Source organism: Mycteria americana, chromosome 2 (genome assembly GCF_035582795.1).
Source record: "Mycteria americana isolate JAX WOST 10 ecotype Jacksonville Zoo and Gardens chromosome 2, USCA_MyAme_1.0, whole genome shotgun sequence".
Classification (NCBI taxonomy): Eukaryota; Metazoa; Chordata; class Aves; order Ciconiiformes; family Ciconiidae; genus Mycteria; species Mycteria americana.
The window spans coordinates 19,788,790-19,811,766 of NC_134366.1; the positions used below are offsets into that span (position 1 = coordinate 19,788,790).

Genomic DNA, 22,977 nt, shown 5'->3' on the forward strand with positions numbered 1-22,977 from the left:
TGATGAATGGTTTCAGTTATTAATATCTTTTCCAGACATAATCTTTCTAGTATCATTTGAATTCACTGGGGCAAAACATTATTTTCTTTCACAGGACTTTTGTGGGTGTCCACATATGTATGAGAGAGAAGGAAAATTTCACCCCAAGTAGTTCTTCTCTTTCCAAAAATGAAGTAAATTGTTTTCTTACCCTGAAAATCCCAGTGACCTTTTTCTCATTGACACAGCCCTCCTGTTCCCAGGTATGGAACAGGACATAAAATTTGGCTGTTGGGAGGCTAGATACTTGGGGAGAAGACTGAACAGCAATATAATTTAAGATTGCTGAGTAAGGAGGCTGGGATCTTGGGTAGGCATGAAGGGGCTGGTTTGGGAATGAAGGCAATTGTTGACCAGGTAGGGAGCCCAGTGCTGGAAGCTGGGTGTGGAGAGGCTGAAGCGGAGCAGGAAGGGAGGGCTGGGACTGCCAGGGGAGCAGACTTGCTGAAAGGGCATGTTTGGCGGTTGTTTGTATATGTGGTTGTCTGTGACACAGCTGATGTATGAATAATTAAATAGCATTTTCACTATAATACGTGAGAATGGGGTTTCCTTAAGACTTATTTTACTGATTGAAAAGCTGGGACGCAAAGCTTGAGCTCAGATGTTCATACTTACACATCTAAAGTTGGATATCTGAAGGAGTGGCCTTATGTCCACGGATGCCAACTCCTCCATCTGCTGTTGACTTGAGCAATTAGTGCAAGTATTCAGCACATTTTACTAATCAGCCATTTGCAAACTGATTCAGAGCCTCCTACAGTCAATGTAAATCTTTCCTTGAAGTGTTTTTTAGTACCTTAGTTTAGCTGCTGGCTTTTAAAATTGCTGGCTTTAGTAACCATTCTAGGTCACTGAGTGAATTAGTGGGGAAGACTTACTGATAGAATTCAACTTCCCTGCTTTTAAGTGAGCTGGGTGCTTCTTCTGCCTGCTTGGAGTACTTATTAAGAAAAGATTGTCATTATATTGAAAAATTAATCCACCAGGTTAAATCCCATAGTGATCATGGAAGGTGTTTTCAAAAGTGTTTTCAAAAGTTTTAAAAAAGCAAGGGTTCGGAATGTAAGTTCCATTAAGTTTCTGTAAAGTTCAAAAGCATCAATAACGTAAACCGTTTTGAAACCTGCAGACAAAAGATTCTGAGATTTTGATCTTAAAGTGCTCTTCATTAAGTAATAATACCTGGAACCTCGGCTAGCCTATAATCTTAGTGAACAACTAAATCATTTCCATGCGTTACTTATTATTGGAAAAAAAGATTACTGAGTATATTCATGAACATGCTGTTCTATAACAATGTTTTTTTCTGAGAAAGCTTAAAGAAAGCAAAAAATTTTAAAAGCTAATTAAAAAGAGGCTGTTAAGGATAATAGCTCTTCAGAAGGAAAATATCTCCTCTGTACTTCTCTACAATATGCTTTTGTTTATAAAAATATTATAAGCCTGGGAAAAATGTATAATGACCCAAACCATGAAAAAGAGAAATATTCTGAGGGAGAGGAGAGTTAACACACAGACCCAAACTGTTACCTGAAGAAAATCATCCACAATTTGAAATTATTCTTCTGTGAAGAAGGTCACAGAAGCAAGAATGAATATTTCCATGGCATGAATCATTAATAACGGTACTTGAAGAATGAGTCCTGATATAGCTTAAGACTAATGCTTTGTAACTATTCATTTCCATGCAGAAAAAATATAATTTCAAATCTCTCCTTTAATGATGTAAGTGGTGAACATAAAATTTCTCAGTAGCTGATTTCATAGTTAAGTAGCTGCTTAGTTTTCCATTATTTTAAAGCTGAAATGCTCATTTGGCTAAAAATTATCATTAATGTTTGTAAAGAGGAATAAATTTTGAAAATGGGGAGATAATTAATAACTGTCCAGAAAACTAGAGGCACTTTTCAAAGCAAGATGGCTATGAAAATTTATGAGATGAGGTGAAAGAACAAATAATATAACACTGTTTAGTATTAATACTGTAATCATACTGTATAATACTGTAAAAATTTGTAACATATTTTAAAGTATTTGTGGCATTTAAACAAAGTAAATTTTAAAACATCTAGAAACTTCAGTAGATTCAGCTGTACCAGAGTTGTGAGTTATCGCTGCCATTTACCTCTTACACTTGTATGTGTGTATGTTTTGTCCCAAGAGCTTTGGAGCTGGTCACGTAGTCCGAAGTCTCTACTGACAGGAATCAGTCTGTGTATCACTCCATATGTAATATGTCCTGTAATCTTTCAAAAAAGCTCCCATACCACTTTGACTTGTCTCCTTGCGAATGAGACAAGTTAGACAAAATCATAAACTTAGAGTTGATATAATTTTGCAATTAAATACTTATTACAGTTGTGTAATGTATTTGATGTAAAAATTAGATCCGTATATTTTTGTCATTATCACTATTTCTACATAACATAGAACGTGAACAAAATTAATCATGCTTATTTGTTAGGTTAATAAGAACTTATAATAACTAAAGTAGTTATGTAGTTAGTATGATACAATTATGGAGCCAGTGAATTTCTGATATTCCATCTGTCTGTAATAGGGATCAATGCCTATGTTCTTTATGAAAGACTATTCGCCTTGTTCATATTAAGTACATCTTGTTGACAGCCAGTGGTTTTGGCATTTTCAGAGAAGTGTAGAAGGTAATAAATAGCAATCAAGAAAAAAAGAAAGTGAATGTCTTGTATTCTCTCTGCACTTCATTGTGTTAGTTTGAGCACTCCATCACTCTGATGGAGCAACACTCTGATGCTCTCCTAAGATGACTGATCAGCTCATATCAAAAAGAGGTTTCACTCAGAGAAAGATATCCACCATGCAGCACTCCTTACTTCCTTCTGGCAGGATTTGTGCTATAAAATCTCCAAATTTCCTTTATATGTCTCACCTAAATCAATTTATCCCCTATCTACCATTTTCTTGCCCCATTTGTCATATGGGAAGATGTTCCAGGAACATAATGCAATCTCACTTTCTTTTCTTATGCCTCTCATTTCTTCTTTTATTTTACTGAACCATTTTCTCTGCATGTCATAGGTTCTAACAACAGTTCTGAGAGCTGTTTCTCTAGCATTCTCCTAAATATGTTAGCATTTCAGTATTTAATAAACCATACATGTGGCAGCTGTGTAACACAAAGTTTTATTCTCTAGATTTAAAATATATATTATCCTCTCCTTCACCATTCCAAGTTTGTTTCTCAGAATTCTTTTGCTTCTATACTTACTATTTTTTTCTCCTTCAGTATTCACTGCCTTGACTAATGTTGTGCTTTCTCTCCCTATGTGCATTCCTTTCTGGAATAATGCCCATAAATTTGCAGAAAAATTAATGGTATTCTCTTTAGAACATTATGTACATGAGAGACTATTTATATGACAGTAAAGGTATACAAAATTCACTATACATTTCTGCAATAGTCATGTCCCCCACTCATCTCTACATCTTACTGTATTCCTATCAGACATGCAGCCTTGCCTTTTTCATCTTTTCAACAGTTGATTTCATGTGTCTTGAAGCATTCCACATCTTAAGTACCTCTACTTAACTGCCATCTTTAGTCATGGTTGTTGTTCTGCGTTTTTTCTTAATTAAATTGTATACTGTCTACTCTTCTGACAGTTGCCATCCTTAACTGCCTTTTCCACAGCAAAAGACACTATTTTTTTTTCTTCCCCAAAGTCAATCACCTTTCTTCGCACTTCCTTCTGTTCTACTATTCATCATTATTTTCTTTTTTTGTTGCTGTTCTGGAGGAAGGAAAGTACAAAGAAAACTTCCCAGCCTTCCTATCTCATTTTTCACATGGGATCTGCTCACCCAGTCTACCTGCTTCTGCGTCATACGTGTTCATAATTCTGTTGATTTCGCCTGTGTCCAGAAAATCCTCTTCCAATTCCAGATGATCAGAAAATTATACTTTTTCCTTCAAATAAGAGAATGGAGACAGTGATCCATTCCTGTATTACCTTTAGATCGATTATGGTAATTTGCTCTACTTCTTATGCATAACAGAAGCATGCTGTAAAGATGGCTGCAAGCAGAACACATGCGTGTACAGCATTCAGCACAATGCTCTCTAAGAACGAAACGTCAGTGAGAGCATATGATCATGCCCTCCATTATGTCCCCCACTCTGTTAACTCAGAGATACTGAACTAGTTTTACGGACTTTAAGTAGCTGGAGTCTGTATACTTAGACTCTTAATGCACTAACCAAGTTGCTCCCATCAGTAGTTGACACTGACCAAACTGAGTGTCTAAAAAAATAACGTTCTTGAGATATGGTATCTGTCCTTTCAGGAATGCCATAAGATGTGGATCAGCCCAGCAGAAAAAACTAAAATCAGACATTCATGACCTTTTTTTAGAACCCTGTAAAAGCTCCTACTTAGATGTCTAATTTCTCAAAAGTATTTCATATTATTTTCTAACATCTTGGTGAAGTGTTAGTATATGTGGATTTCATTCCTGTGCATACCATAAAATGATTTCACTTCTAACAGCAGTCCTTGTAGCTTCCCTTGGACCTCTTCACTGAAACTCGATGCGTTATTGTTTAAATTCTGTTTGCTGATGATTCTTCAGCCCTATGTCACTGCTTCTTCAAGCCTAACTTGTCATAAAATGTCTTGTTTAACCAGTAGTACCTGAGGTTCCTCAAATACAATGCTAAGAAAGCAAGTACTCTAGGCGTGATGAATAAGCTGATAATCTGTTAACAATTCAGTTTGAAGAATCACATTATCAATTTACGTATTTCTGATGATATGGAGTACACATGAAAAGAAGGTGTCTTTAGAAATAATCTAACTGAAAATGCAGACTTCTGAATGGAAATTAAACTAAAGGGAATGAAAATACTCTATTTTGTAGCCTTCCACCTCCCCCCCCCAAAAAAAGAAATAGAGATAGGTAAAAAGGGGCTGTATCTTTTTTTTTAGGCTTTTGTATTTTTTACGAATATGCCTTCATCTGTGGAACTGGATGTATGAAAGAACTCACCTTTTCCAGCAACTGTGTATTCATGCATACTTTATAAGCTGGTATAACTAACAATATGTTACATGTATTCCCAAATAGATTAAGAATAGTTTTATCCAAGAAGGAGAGAGGAGGGAACTCAGGACACCAATGGGGACTCGAAGATAAAAGTATTTCCATCATTCCCAATTTCCATGTATTTTCTCCACTTGTAAGACCACCATTACCACCATACTAAATAGGATGAAAGGTCTGTCTAGGCTTGTATCACGTCTTCAACAGCAGACAACTGGAATTTTATTAGGGAAAAGATATATGAAACACAGCAAGAGCAGAGACTTCCAAAATCCAAATTACATCTGGACTATCATTTTGAATACATTCAGTGCTAGAACTGTTATCCATATCTGTGTCATCTCTTTGTAACTCCAGTTACACCTCTAGTCCCACAAGATCCTATAGCAAGGAATTTCATATTAGTAGCATGTGAAAAAGTTCTTCTTCTTTCTTTTAACCTTGCTACCTGCTTACCTTTAATGACCTTTACAAGACTTAGGTAAATCTGCCTTTTTTAATTGCTTCCTAAAAAATTTCTGCAAATCTTGCCACATTAAATTTAATTTTCCTTTTTTTTTTTTCAGTACAGTTATTTGGCCTGATGACAAACAGGGTTTTGTTTAGAGATTCCTATAGTTTAAGGTCCAAAAGCACCATTATATTCTTGTCTGAACTTCTGGGTAATTAGATTGAATGGTCCCAAAAGATAATTTCTTCACTGTGCCTACAGTTTCTCTTTTGAACTACCAACTATTTTGATTTGAAGACTTGATGGAGAAGCCTCCATACTTCAGGCATGTTTTACCAACAGTCAACTGTCATCACTGCTAAAATGGTGAACCTAATTTTCTCTTCTGAATTTGGATAGCTTTTTGCCTTTCACTGTTGCCTTTTTTAATACCTTTGCCTACTAGATTGAGTAGCTTGCCATCATCGAATTTATATTGCCATATGGTTGCATATTTGCCTATCATCCAGTCATTACTTAAGCTTCTTTTAGATAAACTAATACATTGGGAGCCTGCTGTAAAGTACTGGCATACTGTAGGATGTAGATGAGACAAGGTTTGAAGGTAGAATTAATAACAGGAAATTAATACTAGGCAATTGATATAGTTGGAAGAAACAAAATTTCAAGCATGCAGATCCTTCTGTTGGTCTGAACAGAATCAGCAACCTTCAAGCTAAGTACAGATTGGGAGAAACTCTTGATTTTAACCTAATGTGGTAATCAGACAATTTGGGAGAAAAAAGTGATTGCCCTACATGATCACCTGCCATATGACCAAAGGGGCAGATAAAAATGTTAAGAATTCCTCTGAGCTAAAATAAGAGAGCAAATTATCAGCTGTGGAACACTGATAAATGAGTTGGAGGTCAGCTGCAGTGGAAGATTATAATGTGCTGTAAAGCCAGTATTTTATTGAGTCCATGATTTCTAGTGCATACAGCAGTTCTGAATTTTTGTTCCCAGGCTCAGCTGTTGAAGGTATTTTGTGGTCTCTTTGAGGCTGTGGGCTGAAAGGTCAAAGTTCTTTTGTGAAAAATGTTCTCCCACTGGGAACTGGGCTGTTAATTAAATAAAAACTATTACTTCCTGCTACAAACATTACTTCACTGTAAGGTGTTTTTTCCAGGTCTCACATCATTCTTCTTTTCTCAGTCTTAAGTTCTTTCTGGGTTTTTTTTAACAGCTTTTTTTAAAAAATGTATGTGCATGTTATTCTGCTGATTTTATGCTGAAACATTTAAGGAGAAAATACCCTCTTCGTGTACCTACCTGATTTTCTTGCTATACATGCAAGGGCTGTGTTTGTCCTCTTAGCTGTAGTATTGCATTAAGTATGGTTGTTTATTTGATTACTTAAGTAGAGTTTCTGCTTTGCAGGAAATACGCCCCCTTTCTAAATTTGCAACTTAGCATTTTACCTTGTTAAAATTTTACATTTTATGTGAATTCAAAGACAGCCTTTCCCTCAAACTCTTACTCAGTGCTAATTTCAAAGCACTGCTATTTCATAGCAATTTGTCCTTTGAAATCAGTCTTCTAAATGGAACATAAAATCAAAATCTATAAAAAATTGTTATTCTTTCCAGGAAGGTGAAAAATAGTTTCCATAGCACTTACTACTGTCAGGCAGGAGGCATACATGATCTCATTACTCTGCTTGGTCTTGTTAGCTGACATTGTTCCATGTATTACTGACCTGTGGGAAGGTAAATGATAGAAATGTATTGACTCAGTGCCAGAGTATTTTTCAGCTTATTACAAGTCAGGATTTTTCTTACGTGTATAGTAATAACAACCTACTTTTTTGCCATATATAAGCTCATGTGGCTTTGAAAAGCAGTAAACTACAGATTTTCAATTTTTGCAGGTTTCCGGTCCATTATTAAAAATTTTAAAATTCACAGATACATTGACATTTATTATAGAAGTGAAAATGTGTCTCTAACATGAGAGACAAATTCACATGGAATGCAGGGATTAGAAATTATTTCTTCTTCATTTTACATAGTACTAATCTTGTCAAAAACCTGCTTTTTCCAGATGTCCCAAGACATGCTTCTATGAACCATTTCTACTACTGTCTAAAAAAGGATATGAGAGCACAAATTTTATTTTTGTGTAGATCCAGTTCACACCACAAATATTATTTCTGCTCAGTGCAAGTGTCCATGTGCAGAGTCACAACTTGTGCGCACCCTGATCACTCAAAACTGGAGAATTTTAAACTTCGCAGCACCCTTTTGCATTTAAAAACACGGTTAGAGTACAGTTGTAGGGCCAGTGCTCTTTAATGTTTTTATAAATGCAGGAATCGAATGTACATTAAGTAACTTTGCCAATGACACTAAACCAGGAGGAGCTGTGGACTCCCTCAAGGGTAGAGGGGCCTTACAGAGAGATCTGGATAGGCTAGAGAGCTGGGCAATCACCAACCGTATGAAATTTAACAAGAGCAAGTGCCGGATTCTCCACCTGGGACGGGGTAATCCTGGTTATACGTACAAACTGGGGGAGGAGAGGCTGGAAAGCAGCCCCGCAGAAAGACATCTGGGGGTTTGGGTTGATGGCAAGTTGAATATGAGTCAACAGTGTGCCCTGGCAGCCAAAAGGGCCGACCGTGTCCTGGGGTGCATCGAGCACAGCATAGCTAGCTGGTCGAGGGAGGTGATTGTCCCACTCTACACTGCACTGGTGCGTACTGTGTACAGTTTTGGGCACCTCAATATAAGAAGGATATCGAACTACTAGAGTGTGTCCAGAGGAGGGCGACGAAGATGGTGAAAGGTCTTGAGGGCAAGACTTACGAGGAGCAGCTGAGGTCACTTGGTTTGTTCAGCTTGGAGAAGAGAAGGCTGAGGGGTGCCCTCATCGCAGTCTACACCTTCCTCAAGGCGGGCAGCGGAGGGGGAGCTGCTGATCTCTTCTCTCTGGTGACCAGCGATAGGACACGAGGAAATGGAATGAAGCTGCATCAGGGGAAGTTCAGACTGGACATTAGGAAAAGGTTCTTCACTGAGAGGGTGGTTGGTCACTGGAACAGGCTCCCCAGGGCATGGCACCAAGCCTGTCAGAGTTCAAGGGGTATCTGGACAATGCTCTTAGTCATATGATTTAGTTTAGGTAGTCCTGTGAGGAGCAGGGAGTTGGACTCGATGATCCTTATGGGTCCCTTCCAACTTGAGATATTCTATGATTCTATGATTCTGTCTTGCACCAGCCTACTTCCTGCCAGCTACCTGGTAGAAACAGCTGTAAACACAGGATGAATCACAGTCATCCATATCTATCAGCTCCCAACCATCCCTCTGACCCATCAGGAATGAAAGCTGCTGATTCTCTTGCAACAACTCAGTAGAAAGGTGTTTCAGTCTCTGAGAGTTGAGCCACCGCCCGTTCTTTATTTGGACTATGTAAGAAATCTTTCCAGGACATATATTAGAAAACTGACTGTTCTCTGTCTCACTATAGGATCTATTAGCACCGTTATTAGATTTCTGGACATACTTCACAGATTGTATTGGTGAAGATGGCTCTACTCAGAAATTAAGCCATCTTCAGTCTAGTCAACATGTCAGTAAATATTCCTATTTCCTGTTCTCCAAGCTCCAAAAATAGACAGAAAATATCAAATGCATGCCAGAAGGCTGGATCACTTTTCTTTTCATGTGGTTTCCTCCTCTTCAATTGCCTCAGATATATCTGAAAGGACAAAACAGTTTTGGTCTATGTTCCAGGAGCTTCAAACACATATACTTGAAAAAAGATATTTTCTTCAGCGTCCTTTAGCTTCCTATTGTTTGTCCAGCTATCAGTTACTGCTGTAGCACCACAAGCTGGTGAGTTTCATCAGTCTCCTGCCCACCAGCTCACTGGTGGATTTCATGGTGAAGTTGAATAAGGTCTCTCACATAACTGTGACCTTTCACAAGATACGCTGGATGCAGCCAGCTGGGCTTTTAGGATGATGGTGACATTACTGATAATGTACCAATTTGTTGTATCCATTGCATTCTTCTTTTATCTCCTTCTATCCATCTGCTCAAGGATAAGCTAATTTATTTCAACCAGTTCTAGTTACACATCACCACTATCTAGTCTTGGATATTGTATATCAAAACATTTCTTGGCAGTTTGTTCCTTTACTACTCTGCTATGCCATCCCTTTTCTGGAATCCTTCTATCAGTAGCCTGCTTCAACAGGAGAAAGGTAGGGGATAGGTAGCAATACAGTTTCCCAACACATTATGTCGTTTTTGTAGGAGATGGTTTCTGGTACCAGAGGATGGCAAACCATTTTGAATGCCTTCAGTCATAAGCAAAACTATGATGACTTTAGTCACAGTAACCCTGCCTAATCAAAACAGGGATTAATGCATAACTCTCAATGATCAGGATGCCTGCTTATTTATATATACAGAACGTTTTCATATCTAAATATTTTATAGTCGCTTTTCCACTACAAAGTCCTTACATACAAGATTTCTCCATAGCACAGAAAATCCTCATCATGTTTTGGAAATAATGAGAATGTGCATAATACAAAGCAGAATCTGTGTTTCCTGACCTAGACAACTGCCTGATTAAAGGGACCTTCAAAGGACCAAATATCCCAATGCATATCATTTGCAACTGTGGGACTCCTTGACTCTGAGGAGAAGAGGAAAGAATAACAGAATGCTGGTCAGACAATTTCAGGGTCCACCAATATCCTTCCTTCTCAAGTTAGTCAATAAATATGGGATCTTACGTTTCAGCTGAAGTCACGCGCAGGTGACTATCAGTCTTGTGGCCAGACAAACCCTTCAGGCATGTCTGGATCCATGTTAATCTTCTTTCCTTCATATGAGTCATTTGTGATAAGGAAATGTAGACAAGATTAAATTTCTATTAGACAGTATAACTGGTTGGAAAGCTGTTCTCAAGAAACAGTTAATTATGCTTCACTGTCAGACTTGATGCATTAAAGCACATTCTCCAGGGACTATACAATATTTAATTAATTTTTTTAAAGATGGCATTAGCATTTAATGCTAGTGATACTACCTGGAAAAATACTACAAGATAGTATTATGATCTTAAGAAATTATTTGAAGAATTTGGTTCAAAGAATGACATGTAATGACAATAAAGATGAATACTAACTTCTGTGTTTATATGGAAAGTAATCTTTTGCATAAGTGCAAGTGAGGAAGGACTGACTAAGCAACAGTTCCGACCTGGAGATGATAGGTGGATCACAAGTTGCACATGAGACAACAGCATACCTTTATAAAAGATGTAACTGTTGTACTGGAATATATAGAAAGCAGGATTATTTGTAGAGCATACAAAGTGCTTCTTTTATTCTTCTTGACACTGGAAAGGGCTTCTCTCTGGTTTGGAATACCACAACTGGAGAAGGATTCTGACCAACCTGACAGGTTCCAGAGGAGAACAAAAGAATGATCAGAAAGCTAGAAAATATAACTTGTGAGAAAATGTTGAATAAATAGGTGTTGGTTAATCTGAAGAAGAGGAAACTGAGGAAATACATCTGTCTTCAAATATAGAAGAAGTTAAAAAGAGAAGAAAATAAAGCTTTTTCTATGTCCACTGCAAAACAAGTTCAGGTCAAATAGCAACAGAAGTTTTCTAACTGTATTTTTGCTCTTAGATAATGAGGCACTGAGACACATTGCCTGGGGAGGTTCTGAAGTCCTCATCATGTTCAAGAACAGGTAGATCAGGTATCTGTGAGGGATAGTTTTAAGTTGATTCTTCGGGCCAACAGAATAGTCTTGATGACCTTTCATGGTCTCCTCAGCCCCATTTTCTATTAATGTCTACAATTTTTTTCTCACAAGTTAATTAGTAAGGTCTGCTCCTCCCTATTGGTTTCATTCCGATTCCATGGCTAGGGGGGCTGCTGTCCCCTCATTCTGTCTAATTTTATGATTTCCACTTGCGAGTAAGCAAGAGAATCCCTATTGCTGCTCATGATAGGATAGCTGAAGCAGCTGTGGTAGCAAAGAAACATATTTGTCTATCAACGAAATGTCCCAGGACTATGCTTTTCTCTCAATCTGTTACAGCCCTGTGTGCATTCATAGGCCTTAATGGCCATGACCTGTGTCACTTGGGGCGTACCCACACCGGTGGGCACAGGAGCCTCAGTTCAGCTCAACCCTGGGCTGCTAGTCTATGCCTGAGCTATGCTGTATGGGTACCAATCTTCAGCTCAGCTACAGCCATGCCTGTATGTTACTACAGATGTTGATCGAGACCCTAACTCACGGACTGACTTCGCAGTTTAACCTCAGACCTGTCTCATCACTACGGACCTGCCTGGAGATCAGTGGGCTGTGTTTGATCATGGTTACTCTCACTGGACCTGATCCCAACCTGTGGATTGACATCCCAGCTTGACCTCAGATCTGCCTCGTCACCATGAACTCACCTGATGATAGGCACTCTTGGTTGAACAAGTCTCAGGTCTGCCCGCTCACCTCGTTGGGGCACTGTGGGGCTGGGCCCTGGCTGGCGGGGCCCCTGCACTGCCAGCCGTGTTATTGCACTCGGCTCATGGCTGCCCTTCGCTCTGGGAGCAACCAGCCTTTGCTGCACCCTGACACATTATGCTAATGCAAGACTTTGCAGCCCTCTGCCATGTCAGTTTTGGTATGTCCCATCTCATGCCATAGGGGCTGGATAGCTCTTGTCACTAGAAGATCTGTGCTTTTCCTTTGGGAGGAAAGTTCTTGTCAACAGTATGAAGAGCAGCAAGAGATGCACGAAACTGGCAGAACGGGGCAGGATGTCAGGCTGATGTCAGGTCAGCCTCTCTTACCAGGTGCCACTTGCAGTCATCCTGGACTCTTTGCTGGTACTAAAGGAGTTCATTTTCGTCTTCAGTTCTGGTGCGGTTCTTTCCTTGTCAACTCTTCTGCTCTCTCCCTATATCATATATATTTATATGTATGGGTGTGTATGTATATATACACACAAAAATATTTACATGTATCACAAGCTGTGCAAGTTCCCTGGGGGATGGTTAAACCATTACTCCTGCACATAATCTTCAGGTGTCCACTGACTGAATCAAGTGATTTGCTTATGCCTCAGACCCAGGTGTCCTGGGCTAGTCTTTGGAAATGTTTTTCCTAGTTATGACTTCATCCAAAGCCAGACGAGAGCCAAACTCTTCTTCGATCCAAATGGCTTCCTTCAAGAAAATGTGTCCTTGCACACCTGTCATAAGCTTCTCCTGAACATGGTTTTGGTTTCTTCATCTTATCTAGAGGACTGACATACTTCCATTTTTTCTTGAAGGAAGAAATTTCTAGAGGCAGGGTGTCTCTTTGGACTTTTGTTGTTAAGGCGCCTTTGACTTTTTACCTCCACAGGACTAGGTCTTTCAGATCCAGAGTTGTCTGTGTCAGCAGCTGAGAGTTGGAAAGTCAGGAGTGCCAAGCAGGATAACCACCAGTGAAACCTGTTATGAAAACACCAAAAAGGAGCCACCCTCCAAGATTAATACACATTCCACTGGAGCTCAGTCTAAATTAGTGGCTTTCTTGAGTGATATCTCCATTGCTGACATCTGCTGAACTACTACTGGGAGTTCCCTCCACACCTTTACCAAGTGTTTTGCCATTTCAGAAGCACCCAGGTATAATACAGTGTGGTAACATGTTTCTGCAGTGGTTGATGCAGGAAGCATGCTGTGTCTCCCTACCAAGCACTGTGATTGTTGGGAGGAACTGCAGTATGAATATAAATATGGATAATCTATATTAATAATTTCTGTTTTGAAGATTAAAAAAAGAATTACATATCAGTTAATGAAACTGTCAAAGGTGTGCTGTTTATGAGCACACTCTCTTCACACACTCCTTCTCCATGGTGTTTGAGTCTTTCTTGGAACTCTCAACCTTGCGATTCTGTGATGGAAAGGGAAGTTAGACAGTCTCCATGTTATGGATGTAGCAAAGCCAACAAGCCTGACAGAAAGGAAGTGGAATGTAAGCTAGTCTGGTGAATACTGCATGGATATGAAACTATCTGTCTCAACATTTTGTGGGACATACAATGTGCACATGCATGTAAGATATATAGATAGATGGATAGATTTGTGTATTTGTGAAGTAACTTTCCTCCTGCTATTGCAGGTTTCACCTCAGAAAGTAGATCTTAATGCAAGATTGTAAGAGTCCATCCCTTTGAACATGCATGTGATGATGCCCACTAATAAATACATTTTTATTTCTTCTAATAAGGACATTACTCCTTATTATTGCTTTTAATAGAAGAACAGAAGTCACCTTAGATATTGTGATTCCTGGAACAGTGATGAACCATTTCAGCAAAAAGATCTGCCTGTGTGATCATACTCTCATAAGGCTTGACATCACTGCTCTTGACTGGACCACTCCCCTTCTCCTCAAGTAATACTACTGATTTCAGCAGCAGTATTTGAAGAGAAAGAGGGTGCTTCACAGTACAAGAATGGGTGGTACAACTTGGCCTGTAATCCTTTACCGTGAAGTTTGTGGGGGGCGGGGGCAAGGAGCATTTATTTCAGAGTAAGGATATTATTGCTGTAGTCTCATATTAACATTGGAAATAGTATTTTAGTGAACTACAGAGTACACTGTAGTACATGGCTAGACACACTGAAATGAAGCTCATCCCTTTTGGATTTCTTCCATCTAATTTTATTTTCTGAAGCTACATCCGTTCTTGCACAAAGAGGATAATCTAGACAGAGCTGAGTAAAGTCATAGCCCCTGACTGCAGGGCTTTATCTTATGGCTGGCTCTTTTTCAGGGCACAAAAATGAAACAGGAAAATCCTTGTGTCCTACCGTGTTGTACGTATGCACATGGACCTATCTATCTTCATTTCACTTTTTCAAACGTTTGTTTCTTTTAGCTTGTGAATATTGTGTAATTGTGTTCCTTTTTGTTTGTTTTTTTCAGAATGTTCTAATTGTGGAGGTAAGTTGGGTGTTTATGTCATATTGTACTTAGATGAAGTCACAGAGTCAAGTCGGAATTGTGTTTTCAGTTTCTAAAACCCATCTGTGTTTACACTTCTTTAGCTGGGAGGTGGTGAAGAGGGAGAGGGCTTGATTTGCTTAATGACCTCTCAGTCTTTTTGCAATTGCATGATGGATCAAACTACATTGCTGCCGCTCTAATTGGTACTCTGCCTTGTGATACCAAGGAGTCTTTGTTTCTGCGTCATTTGATTTGTTCTTTCTGTGGTTTCATCAACTCCTGTTCTGCAAGTTGTTCTGTTCCTTGGAGGACAGCGAATCAACTGCAGTGATGCCCTGCGCTCCTCAGTTGCATGACTTTGAAATAGCAGCATAGCCTTGCACATGCTTTACAACTTCAGGGTTGTTCACACGCTGGTTGAGAATGTCAGTCATTCTCTCAAGTTCCTGCTCGTTAGCATTGCATCCTGCAGTGTCCCCTGGGGAGGGCCCATCACAGATATGTTGCTGATGTAAATCGACAGTGTTCAGCTGTAGAGGAAAAGAATGCGTCACCTCACTGGTGCTGCAAATTCTCTCTTAATTAACGCAGGTGATTCTCTTCTAAAATGGAAATGCAACTGGGACAGTTAGAGAGCAGGTGAGGATCTGACTGGCATTTCAGGCCACGTCTGCTTGTGTGGGAAGTAAGCTGGACAGTGTAATGAAGGAAATGTATAAATGTTGGAATGTCTTTTCTTAGCAAAGGAGGGAAAAAAAGTCATCAGGCACAGAGATGGCTTCTTACCTGAATAGCTGCTAGGAGCTCCGTATTTGCTAATGCTAACTGCTGTAACAGAAATGAAAAACGTCCGCAGCAAATTTTGTTAATGCTATTAGATAGCTGGGGAGCAGAGACAAGGTGTTGCTAATGAAAAATGCACACCCACAGAGTTCAGGATCAACAGCTGCTCTCCATGTCATGGTCAGTTTTGTAGCCGGGTATCTACTGGTCTCACACAGATCAGGTTGGGTACAGCAGCTCTGGAGAATACTCATTTGTACTGGACTAATAAAACAACGAATAGGGCAGATTTAGCCCTGACATGGAGAGATGCTGACATACTGTAGTCTTGAGCATAATATGAAAAGTAGGATCCCTGCATCCTTGCAGTGCCCAGTAGAGCAATCTCCAGTCCCATGTTACATCCCAAGTACTAGAAACAGCTATTTTCAAGAGGAAGTGGATAGTACTTTAACTGATTATTTTATGAGTAGAAAGTGCTTGCTTCAAAGAGCGTGAGCTCAGTTATAACCTTTTTTGAATGTAGCTTACAATACACTGGGAAAAACACATCATTTCCACAAAATAAGAAGGTGGAACGGCTCAGTCATTGTCCAGATTTCCTCTTTTCAGCTTTTTTTTGTTTTTTACTTATTCTGTTTTTCATGTTTTGTAAGGATATTGTTGGAACTGGAAGGACTATGAAGGTTCTGCTTAATAATATAGAAAAATACAAGCCAAAAATGATTAAAGTGGCAAGGTGAGTAAAACGATCACAAAACTTAGTAATTAATTAGTCTAGCCCAACATATTTTCCAGTGGAGGTTCCCATTCCGAGATCCTGCTTTAATTCGATGCTGCAGTATCGCATGGGGAGCTCTGCAGAGGAGCTGCCTGAGTCCCTAAGAGGAGGGTGGAGGGAAGGAGAGGAAATGCTTTTGTATTGTTCTGCAGTGGCAATGACCCTTCAGCCATTTCAAGACTGGCACTGATGGACTTTGAAGGGGAACACACCCATCTCTTCCCTGCCATCGGGAGGTTGTTGGGAGGAGAAGCAGAACGAGAACAGTGATTCACATGTCTCGGAAGTTTTTTGATAAAGGGAATAGTTTTTATGCGTGTTATTCAGGTAAATATCTAGATTTACATGAGGTTTATTTTGTTTTTAATTACAGTTTGTTGGTGAAAAGAACATCTCGACCTGATGGGTACAGACCAGATTGTAAGTGTTGTTGTGAAAATCTGTACTTGACAGTATAAGAAGTTACCACTATTCTACCACTTGCCTTTCACATCATTCTATGGACTGCTAGAAGCATTGTAAAATATCAGTTGTCAATGGGACTATGGGATGCAATGGAAGGATTTGTATAATTGTGGTTTGGAAAGCCTAGCCTCCTTATAGTATGATGTTTTCGGCAGAGTACTAACTTTATAGGGAAGTTATGAAAGGGTTTAATTTTATCCATGAAAGGTGAGTGTTTTATCTTCTGTCTCTGACAAACATACAGAAGAGAAAGTCCATTCCTTCCTTTTGCTTCTTCACTGCATCTCTCTGGAGGAGCTACAGGATTCCATGTGAACCAGAAAGGTGTTTTATTGTAACCTAGTTATTCACAAGTTTTACATTTTTATAACAGAATAACACTTTTTCTTATTTTTTGAAAAGTATTGTTGTTTAAAGGGTAAACAATGATATTATAATTAAATCCCACCCCCCCAAAAGCAAAAGATAAATTGGTCTTTTTAAACTTCCTCCTGCTGCTCTGTTTGTGTCACACCAGCACCACTTCTGTCTGAATTATTGGTACTTGTACTGTGCTATGATGAAGCCCTAAATGGAGCTATACCAAGCTATTGTCATGTTAGAATAAATGATGTAATAACAGGTATGTGGCTAAATACTGAAAAGAATAGATCCATCTAGAAGAGATCGACCAGTATTTGCTACTGAAGAAGGCTCTGGTCAGCTGAGCTGGGGAGGAGGGTAGAAGGAGAGTAGGCAGGTGAGTACCAGGAGGCAGCATGAAGGGTCTTGATTTGGGATGTGGGAGAGAGGGAAAGTTCATGAAGCAAAAGTTACTCCATGTTGAGCATGGCCCTGCGGTTTTAGCCCAATAATCTGAACTGTGACCCAAACATTTTGTTGTACAACTTTTTATACAGTGGTATTTTTAACATTTAGAATTTAATCCAGTAAATTAAAGTATATATTCAGCTGCATTCACTAATGTTAAACATATAAAAAATACAACAAAATTACTTCATGAAGGGTAGCTTAATATTTTTATGTAACAACTTGTAAAATGAAACTGGTTTTATCCTTGTTTATTCATACTGTGATGAATTTTATAAAACATCAGAGATCACTCTTGTAAATCACTGACAGTGCTGTGTCATTTGCTAACTTACCCAAATTTATGATTCCAAAGTGTTGATTACCCACAATTTTTAACAATTGAATAAATTGCTTGCTTGAATACCTGTAAAATTTTTTATGCTGACCTATTTTTGTGTCCATAAGGTTGTGTTTTTCTCTAGTTACTTAGTGAACAATTCGGAAAGAGTCTAACTTGTTTCATATAGTGCTGATACTGCACAGACCTTCACACTCAAAAAGATACATGCCTATGCTTAGCTTGAAGTGTGTGAGTGGTATGATTCAGCTACACTGCGTGCATTTACTTTGTTAAGCATGTGCATGAGTCTTCATAAGGTTGGGGCTTTAATTTAAGAAGCATTTGACATGTTTTGGTAGCATAATATGCAAAATAGGTTTTGCTCTTCTCAGAAGAAAATATATAAATCTCTGACAGTTACTTCTGAATTAAAATCATACCTTTTTTTCATCGTTAGCGTGATACTGGACAGATGTCATCACACACGTATACCAATGGAGCTTCCAAATGTAGGCAGAATTTTTCAGCTCTGATTTTGGCTTCCTTCCGCAATATATCCATTGTGCCACTGATAATTGTACACAACTCTCCTGCACTCCACTGACTATTCACATGCCTGTCACAAATAGTCTATGAGCGGGAACCGGGTATCAGGCTACTGCTGACCTTGATGTCTCAGAGTCAAAAGTACCATAACCGCAACTGACTACATATATCTATAGTTTGCTTGTCAGAGAACCAACACATGAATTTAAGGGCTATATAATTGCCACTGATCTTGTATTGATGGTGTTTGTTACTTGTCTCAATACAGATTACGGATTTGAAATTCCAGATTTATTTGTGGTAGGTTATGCCTTAGACTACAACGAGCACTTCAGAGATCTAAACGTAAGTTTCTTAAAAAGAAATAGTTAAAAAAGTTACTGTTTTACTTTTCCAGGGCTTCTTAAATACCCCATAATTTGCCTCCTCCCTGGGGCCTTAATGTCATGGTTGGGATCCTTTCAGTGAGTGTAGAACTCCCTGCAAAACCTCAAATAATCCAAAGGAGTCACTGCTCAGCGCTGTGAACGGTTCCTCCCCATCTCTTCCCCCTAAGAGCAGAAGTTGTACCTCTGCTATGCTTCCATCTTCTGTGAGCCTCGGACTTCACAGGTCCACCATTCCCAGTATGTGCAGAGGCAGCAGTAAGAAGTGAAAAACAGCTACAGTTCAGAGAAGTTTGGACTTTGCTGCCATGTTGCCTGCCCCTTTTCTCAGCAAGATAATGATGGAAAAAAGGTGCAAGCCTTGCCTTTGCTTCCTGTGGTACTCCCAGGGCTGGACCTCAAAGCTGGGAATTGCAAGTGGGAAAACTTGCTGTAGCTAGAAAGTGAAATCAGAATTCAATTCGAGGTCTCTGGAAAGGAAGGGGTAATTACAAGATCACTAGATCGGTCAAGCAAAAGTATTTCTGAACAATTTGTTAATAATTAATGATGTAATCAACTATGCTGTTGCAATCAGTGTTATATTTTTTTCAGCACATATGTGTTATCAATGATCATGGCAAAGCAAAATACAGAGTCTGAAGCAGTAACATCCTCACCTGAAGATTTGTAAGCTCAGTGAAGCAGAAATTTGACTACACTCCCTCAAGCATCTCCCAGAAGAGCGGTTCAACTGACTAGTGTTTCTGTCAACTCAGTATAATAAGGGGTTTACTCTAGAGATACTGATTAAAATTTACAGAAGTGAGAGCTCTTATCTAAAATGTGAAGTAGAGGGCTTTGAAAGAGCCTACCTTTTTTAAGTATTAAAATTACCGCATAAGATGCCTTTTGACAAATAATTTGTCTGCCTCAAGTCTCATTGTGAATGCATGTTTTCTTCATTCAGTCCATCATTCTACCCATTACAATTCATGTATTTCACTGTGTTGTGTGAGATCATTCAAAAGTGCCATTCTGTGCGTGAAGTTTATTTTATAGAATTGTATTGACTTCAGCATCCCTTTAGTCTTGGTCAGATATGCTGCTGCCAAATTGAAAACATTATTTTGATTTGATTCCACAACTCAAAAGTTTCAGCTGAAGCTGTATGTTGTACGGTAATACATTTCTGGCAGTTCATTACTGCCTCTTCCAAACAGACGTTTTAACTCTCAGAATGCACTGAACTAGAGTGCTGGTACAAAACGAACCTTTGCAAGACACTGGTGATCTGAACCTGGAAGATGTCATGGTTTTGGTATGTCATGTAGCCATAGATCTAACCTATTTAATGTGCTGAATTTTAATTGAGAAAACAATGCTAGGCAGGGGTCAATTTCTGCATGGTATCCTTTTACTTCTATAGGAACAAACAAGTAAAAAAATTAACAGTGTTCTCCCGTGCGTATATTCTTAATTAAACCTCATTAAGAACAAAAGTTTAATGCTAGTCAGGCAATTATTCAGTTATGATTTGATTTTTGTAGCATGTCTGAGTTGAGACTTTTTGTAACCATTTGTCATCTTTAAGAATACAGATCTGAGAATGTTGGAGAAGACTTGTATAAAAAAAAAGAAAAAAATGTATAGGAAAAACATAGAAAACAAGTTAACCCATGAATACTGTAGACTCTAGAGATTCTTTCCTTCCCTTATACATCATGTTTGAAGAAGTTTGTTAATTTACATGCTGTATTAAGTGTGAAAAATTTAATTCTATACTGTATGTAACTGTTCTCAACAACTTCCCGAGGGAAGCCAATGCGAAGTAGGTAGCTGTGTATCAATAGCTTTGCTCTGAACTGTAAGAGGCAGATTGTTATTAGCTTTGGGTTCCTTTAAACTAATAAAGAAATGGTAAGAAGAAGTGTTACATTGCACAGTTTTTTATTTTCCTGCTTCAGCGTATTTCGCACATCCCGTAAAAGCTCTTCAAAAATACGCATTTAACTGATAATTTAAACATACCTTATGTATGTATCCTGTGGCTCATAAGCTATTGTTATTTGCATAAAATCCATTATGTTAATGGCATGAAGAAGTAAGATCAAAGAATTATTGTGGTTGCTAGAGAAATGCTTTAGCCCTCTCTCCTTTACTCTTTTAACCTGTATTTTTAAAGATTTCTGTGGAAAAGCTTTCCCTCATAGAAAAACTTTCTTCTGTTTTAGAGAAGAAAGCACACCCGTACAGCCCCTGGAAGAAGCTGGGGAAAAGAGTTCCATTTCTTTTTCTTTTATGAGAGTGTTAAAGTTTTTCTTAATGCTTCTGATTTCTCTGGATTTAGTAGTATTGACACATTGCCTAGGCAGGCATGCTTAGGCTTAGGCTTAGTCCAGGAGACCCATTAGGTTATTTCCTTTTTTCCTCTCTTCTTAAAAAGGCACAATCCAATTCGCCTTGCTACTATGATCAGCCTTCAGCAACAACAAAAATGTAACAAGTGAATTAGTGTGAAAATATGAAGTAATATAGATGCACATAATTCAGACTGTGTTAAAGTTGTTTCACTGGAAGATTCAGATTACTAAAATCTACATACTTAATGGAAAAGACCAGAGTTATAGAAAAGATAACAAGAACTGGAATGTTTCTTCAAACTAATTTTATTTCCTCCTGCGATCATATTTTTAACATTGTGATAAAGCACCATGCAGATTTCACTAGTGAATTTGCATGTGCAATTATAATGTGAATAAGAGGTGGTTTTCTAATGTCATATTTGAATTTTGTACCTTTATATATCTGAGCATGTCCAGATGTCTCAGTTGCCATCCACGTTACCCTTTGCTTGAAGCACTTCCATCTGCAAAATTAGTTTTCAATTACTTTAATAATCAGATTCCAAAATATCATTAGTGTAACTGAGGGAACTGGTAATTATGCATATATGGCTGATTAATATTGGGTCTAGTTTCTTCAGTGTGCTCAGATAGTTTAAAAACGTCATACCTTTTTTTCTGTAGCTGTCTCCTGGTTCAATAATAGTGTTGATTCCATTCCTTTGACTAAACGGCCACTAAACATTTTTTCAGTTGTGGTTGCACCCTATGACCCACAAAGCAATGTATTTTTTTTTTAATCAGTTCAGCAACATCTGTTACTGAAGAAGTGAGGATGTTCTTTACAATCTGTTATTTTTCTGGACATCACGTTTATGTGTTTGGTGGGCATCCGTTTTTATCTCAGTTCTTCTTCTCATGCACTCTTAGCACCAGCATCCTTTCCCTACCTGTTGAATACGAATTAACATGGGCAGTAATTTGGTTTAAAGTTACATAAATGTTTAGCAGCCAGCAGGTTTTAGACTTTATTCAGTTCATTCATGCTTACATCTGGTCCAATTCCAAAATATCTGAAAGTGATTTTCTGGAGAGAAAGCCAAAGTAGGAAGAATAATTCCTGCAACTTGGTTAACTGACTATCATTTAGGATTTCGTGTTACCAACTATAGATATGGTCTGAGTATCTAGTAGTTTCTGCTTAAGCAATATAATTTAAATAGTCTAAAAGGTCTGTAATTAAAATATTTTTTCAATTCAATTAGCTGCTGCATTCTTGTCTTTATAGTTGAACAAAGTAGAAAATAGTGTCTGGTTTTTTGATTGCTTATTGTTAGTGTTATATTTCCTGACCATATTATGTTAATCCTCCAAGTTTTACTAATGAATTTCTATAATGTAAAATTCCAATGTTTCCCCCCAAAATACAATATTGTGTGTGATATTCAGCTGCAGAACAGTTTCTGATCTGTGAAAGAGTCAAATCATCACAGTTTATACACAGTAAAATGCTTAACTTGGAGATGTACTTCTAGCATGAGCCAACATTATTGCTCTGTGGTGAGAATAACATTTATTTCAATAAAAATATTGGAGTTTTAAATTTTAATATTTCTTTATGCTGAAGAAGATAAAGGCCAAATCAGCTTCTCTGCATATGTTTGCATTCTGATTTTCTCAGATAAAATAGCAGTGAAAACCCCTATTTCAATCAAACTTGTTACACATGCAGACTAATTGATTCTAGCTACCTAGAAAACTTTAATTTTTAGTTTCATTTAAAAATGAGAATCTCAAAAGAAAAACATTACAGGGTAGCACAGCAAGAGATAGCGGGATCCTTGCCCTCTTGTAAAACCATCACATTTGGGAATGTTTTTCCCTTCTTTTACTTTTTTAAATGTTTTCCAAAAACTCTGATAGTCTACATATAAACACCTGAGATGAATGCAATATCTAAGTATACTG

General features: G+C 38.3%; 1 protein-coding gene across 5 annotated transcripts in view; it reads left to right on the forward strand.

The window, feature by feature from the left end:
• PRTFDC1 (phosphoribosyl transferase domain containing 1) overlaps window positions 1–20,600 on the forward strand; it is a 49,640-nt gene extending 29,040 nt beyond the window's left edge. For 2 of the 5 annotated variants that reach the window (XM_075492644.1, XM_075492646.1), the window contains 5 exons: window positions 14,572–14,589; window positions 16,032–16,114; window positions 16,530–16,576; window positions 18,568–18,644; window positions 19,280–20,600. In XM_075492644.1, the coding sequence (XP_075348759.1) occupies window positions 14,572–14,589; window positions 16,032–16,114; window positions 16,530–16,576; window positions 18,568–18,644; window positions 19,280–19,327 (273 nt within the window). In that variant the 3' untranslated portion in view covers window positions 19,328–20,600. Of the gene's footprint in view, window positions 1–14,571; window positions 14,590–16,031; window positions 16,115–16,529; window positions 16,577–17,243; window positions 17,361–18,567; window positions 18,645–19,279 lie in introns of all 5 variants that reach the window. The other 3 variants (XM_075492645.1, XM_075492647.1, XR_012774146.1) reach the window with 2 other exon arrangements.
• Window positions 20,601–22,977: the final 2,377 nt, after the last annotated feature.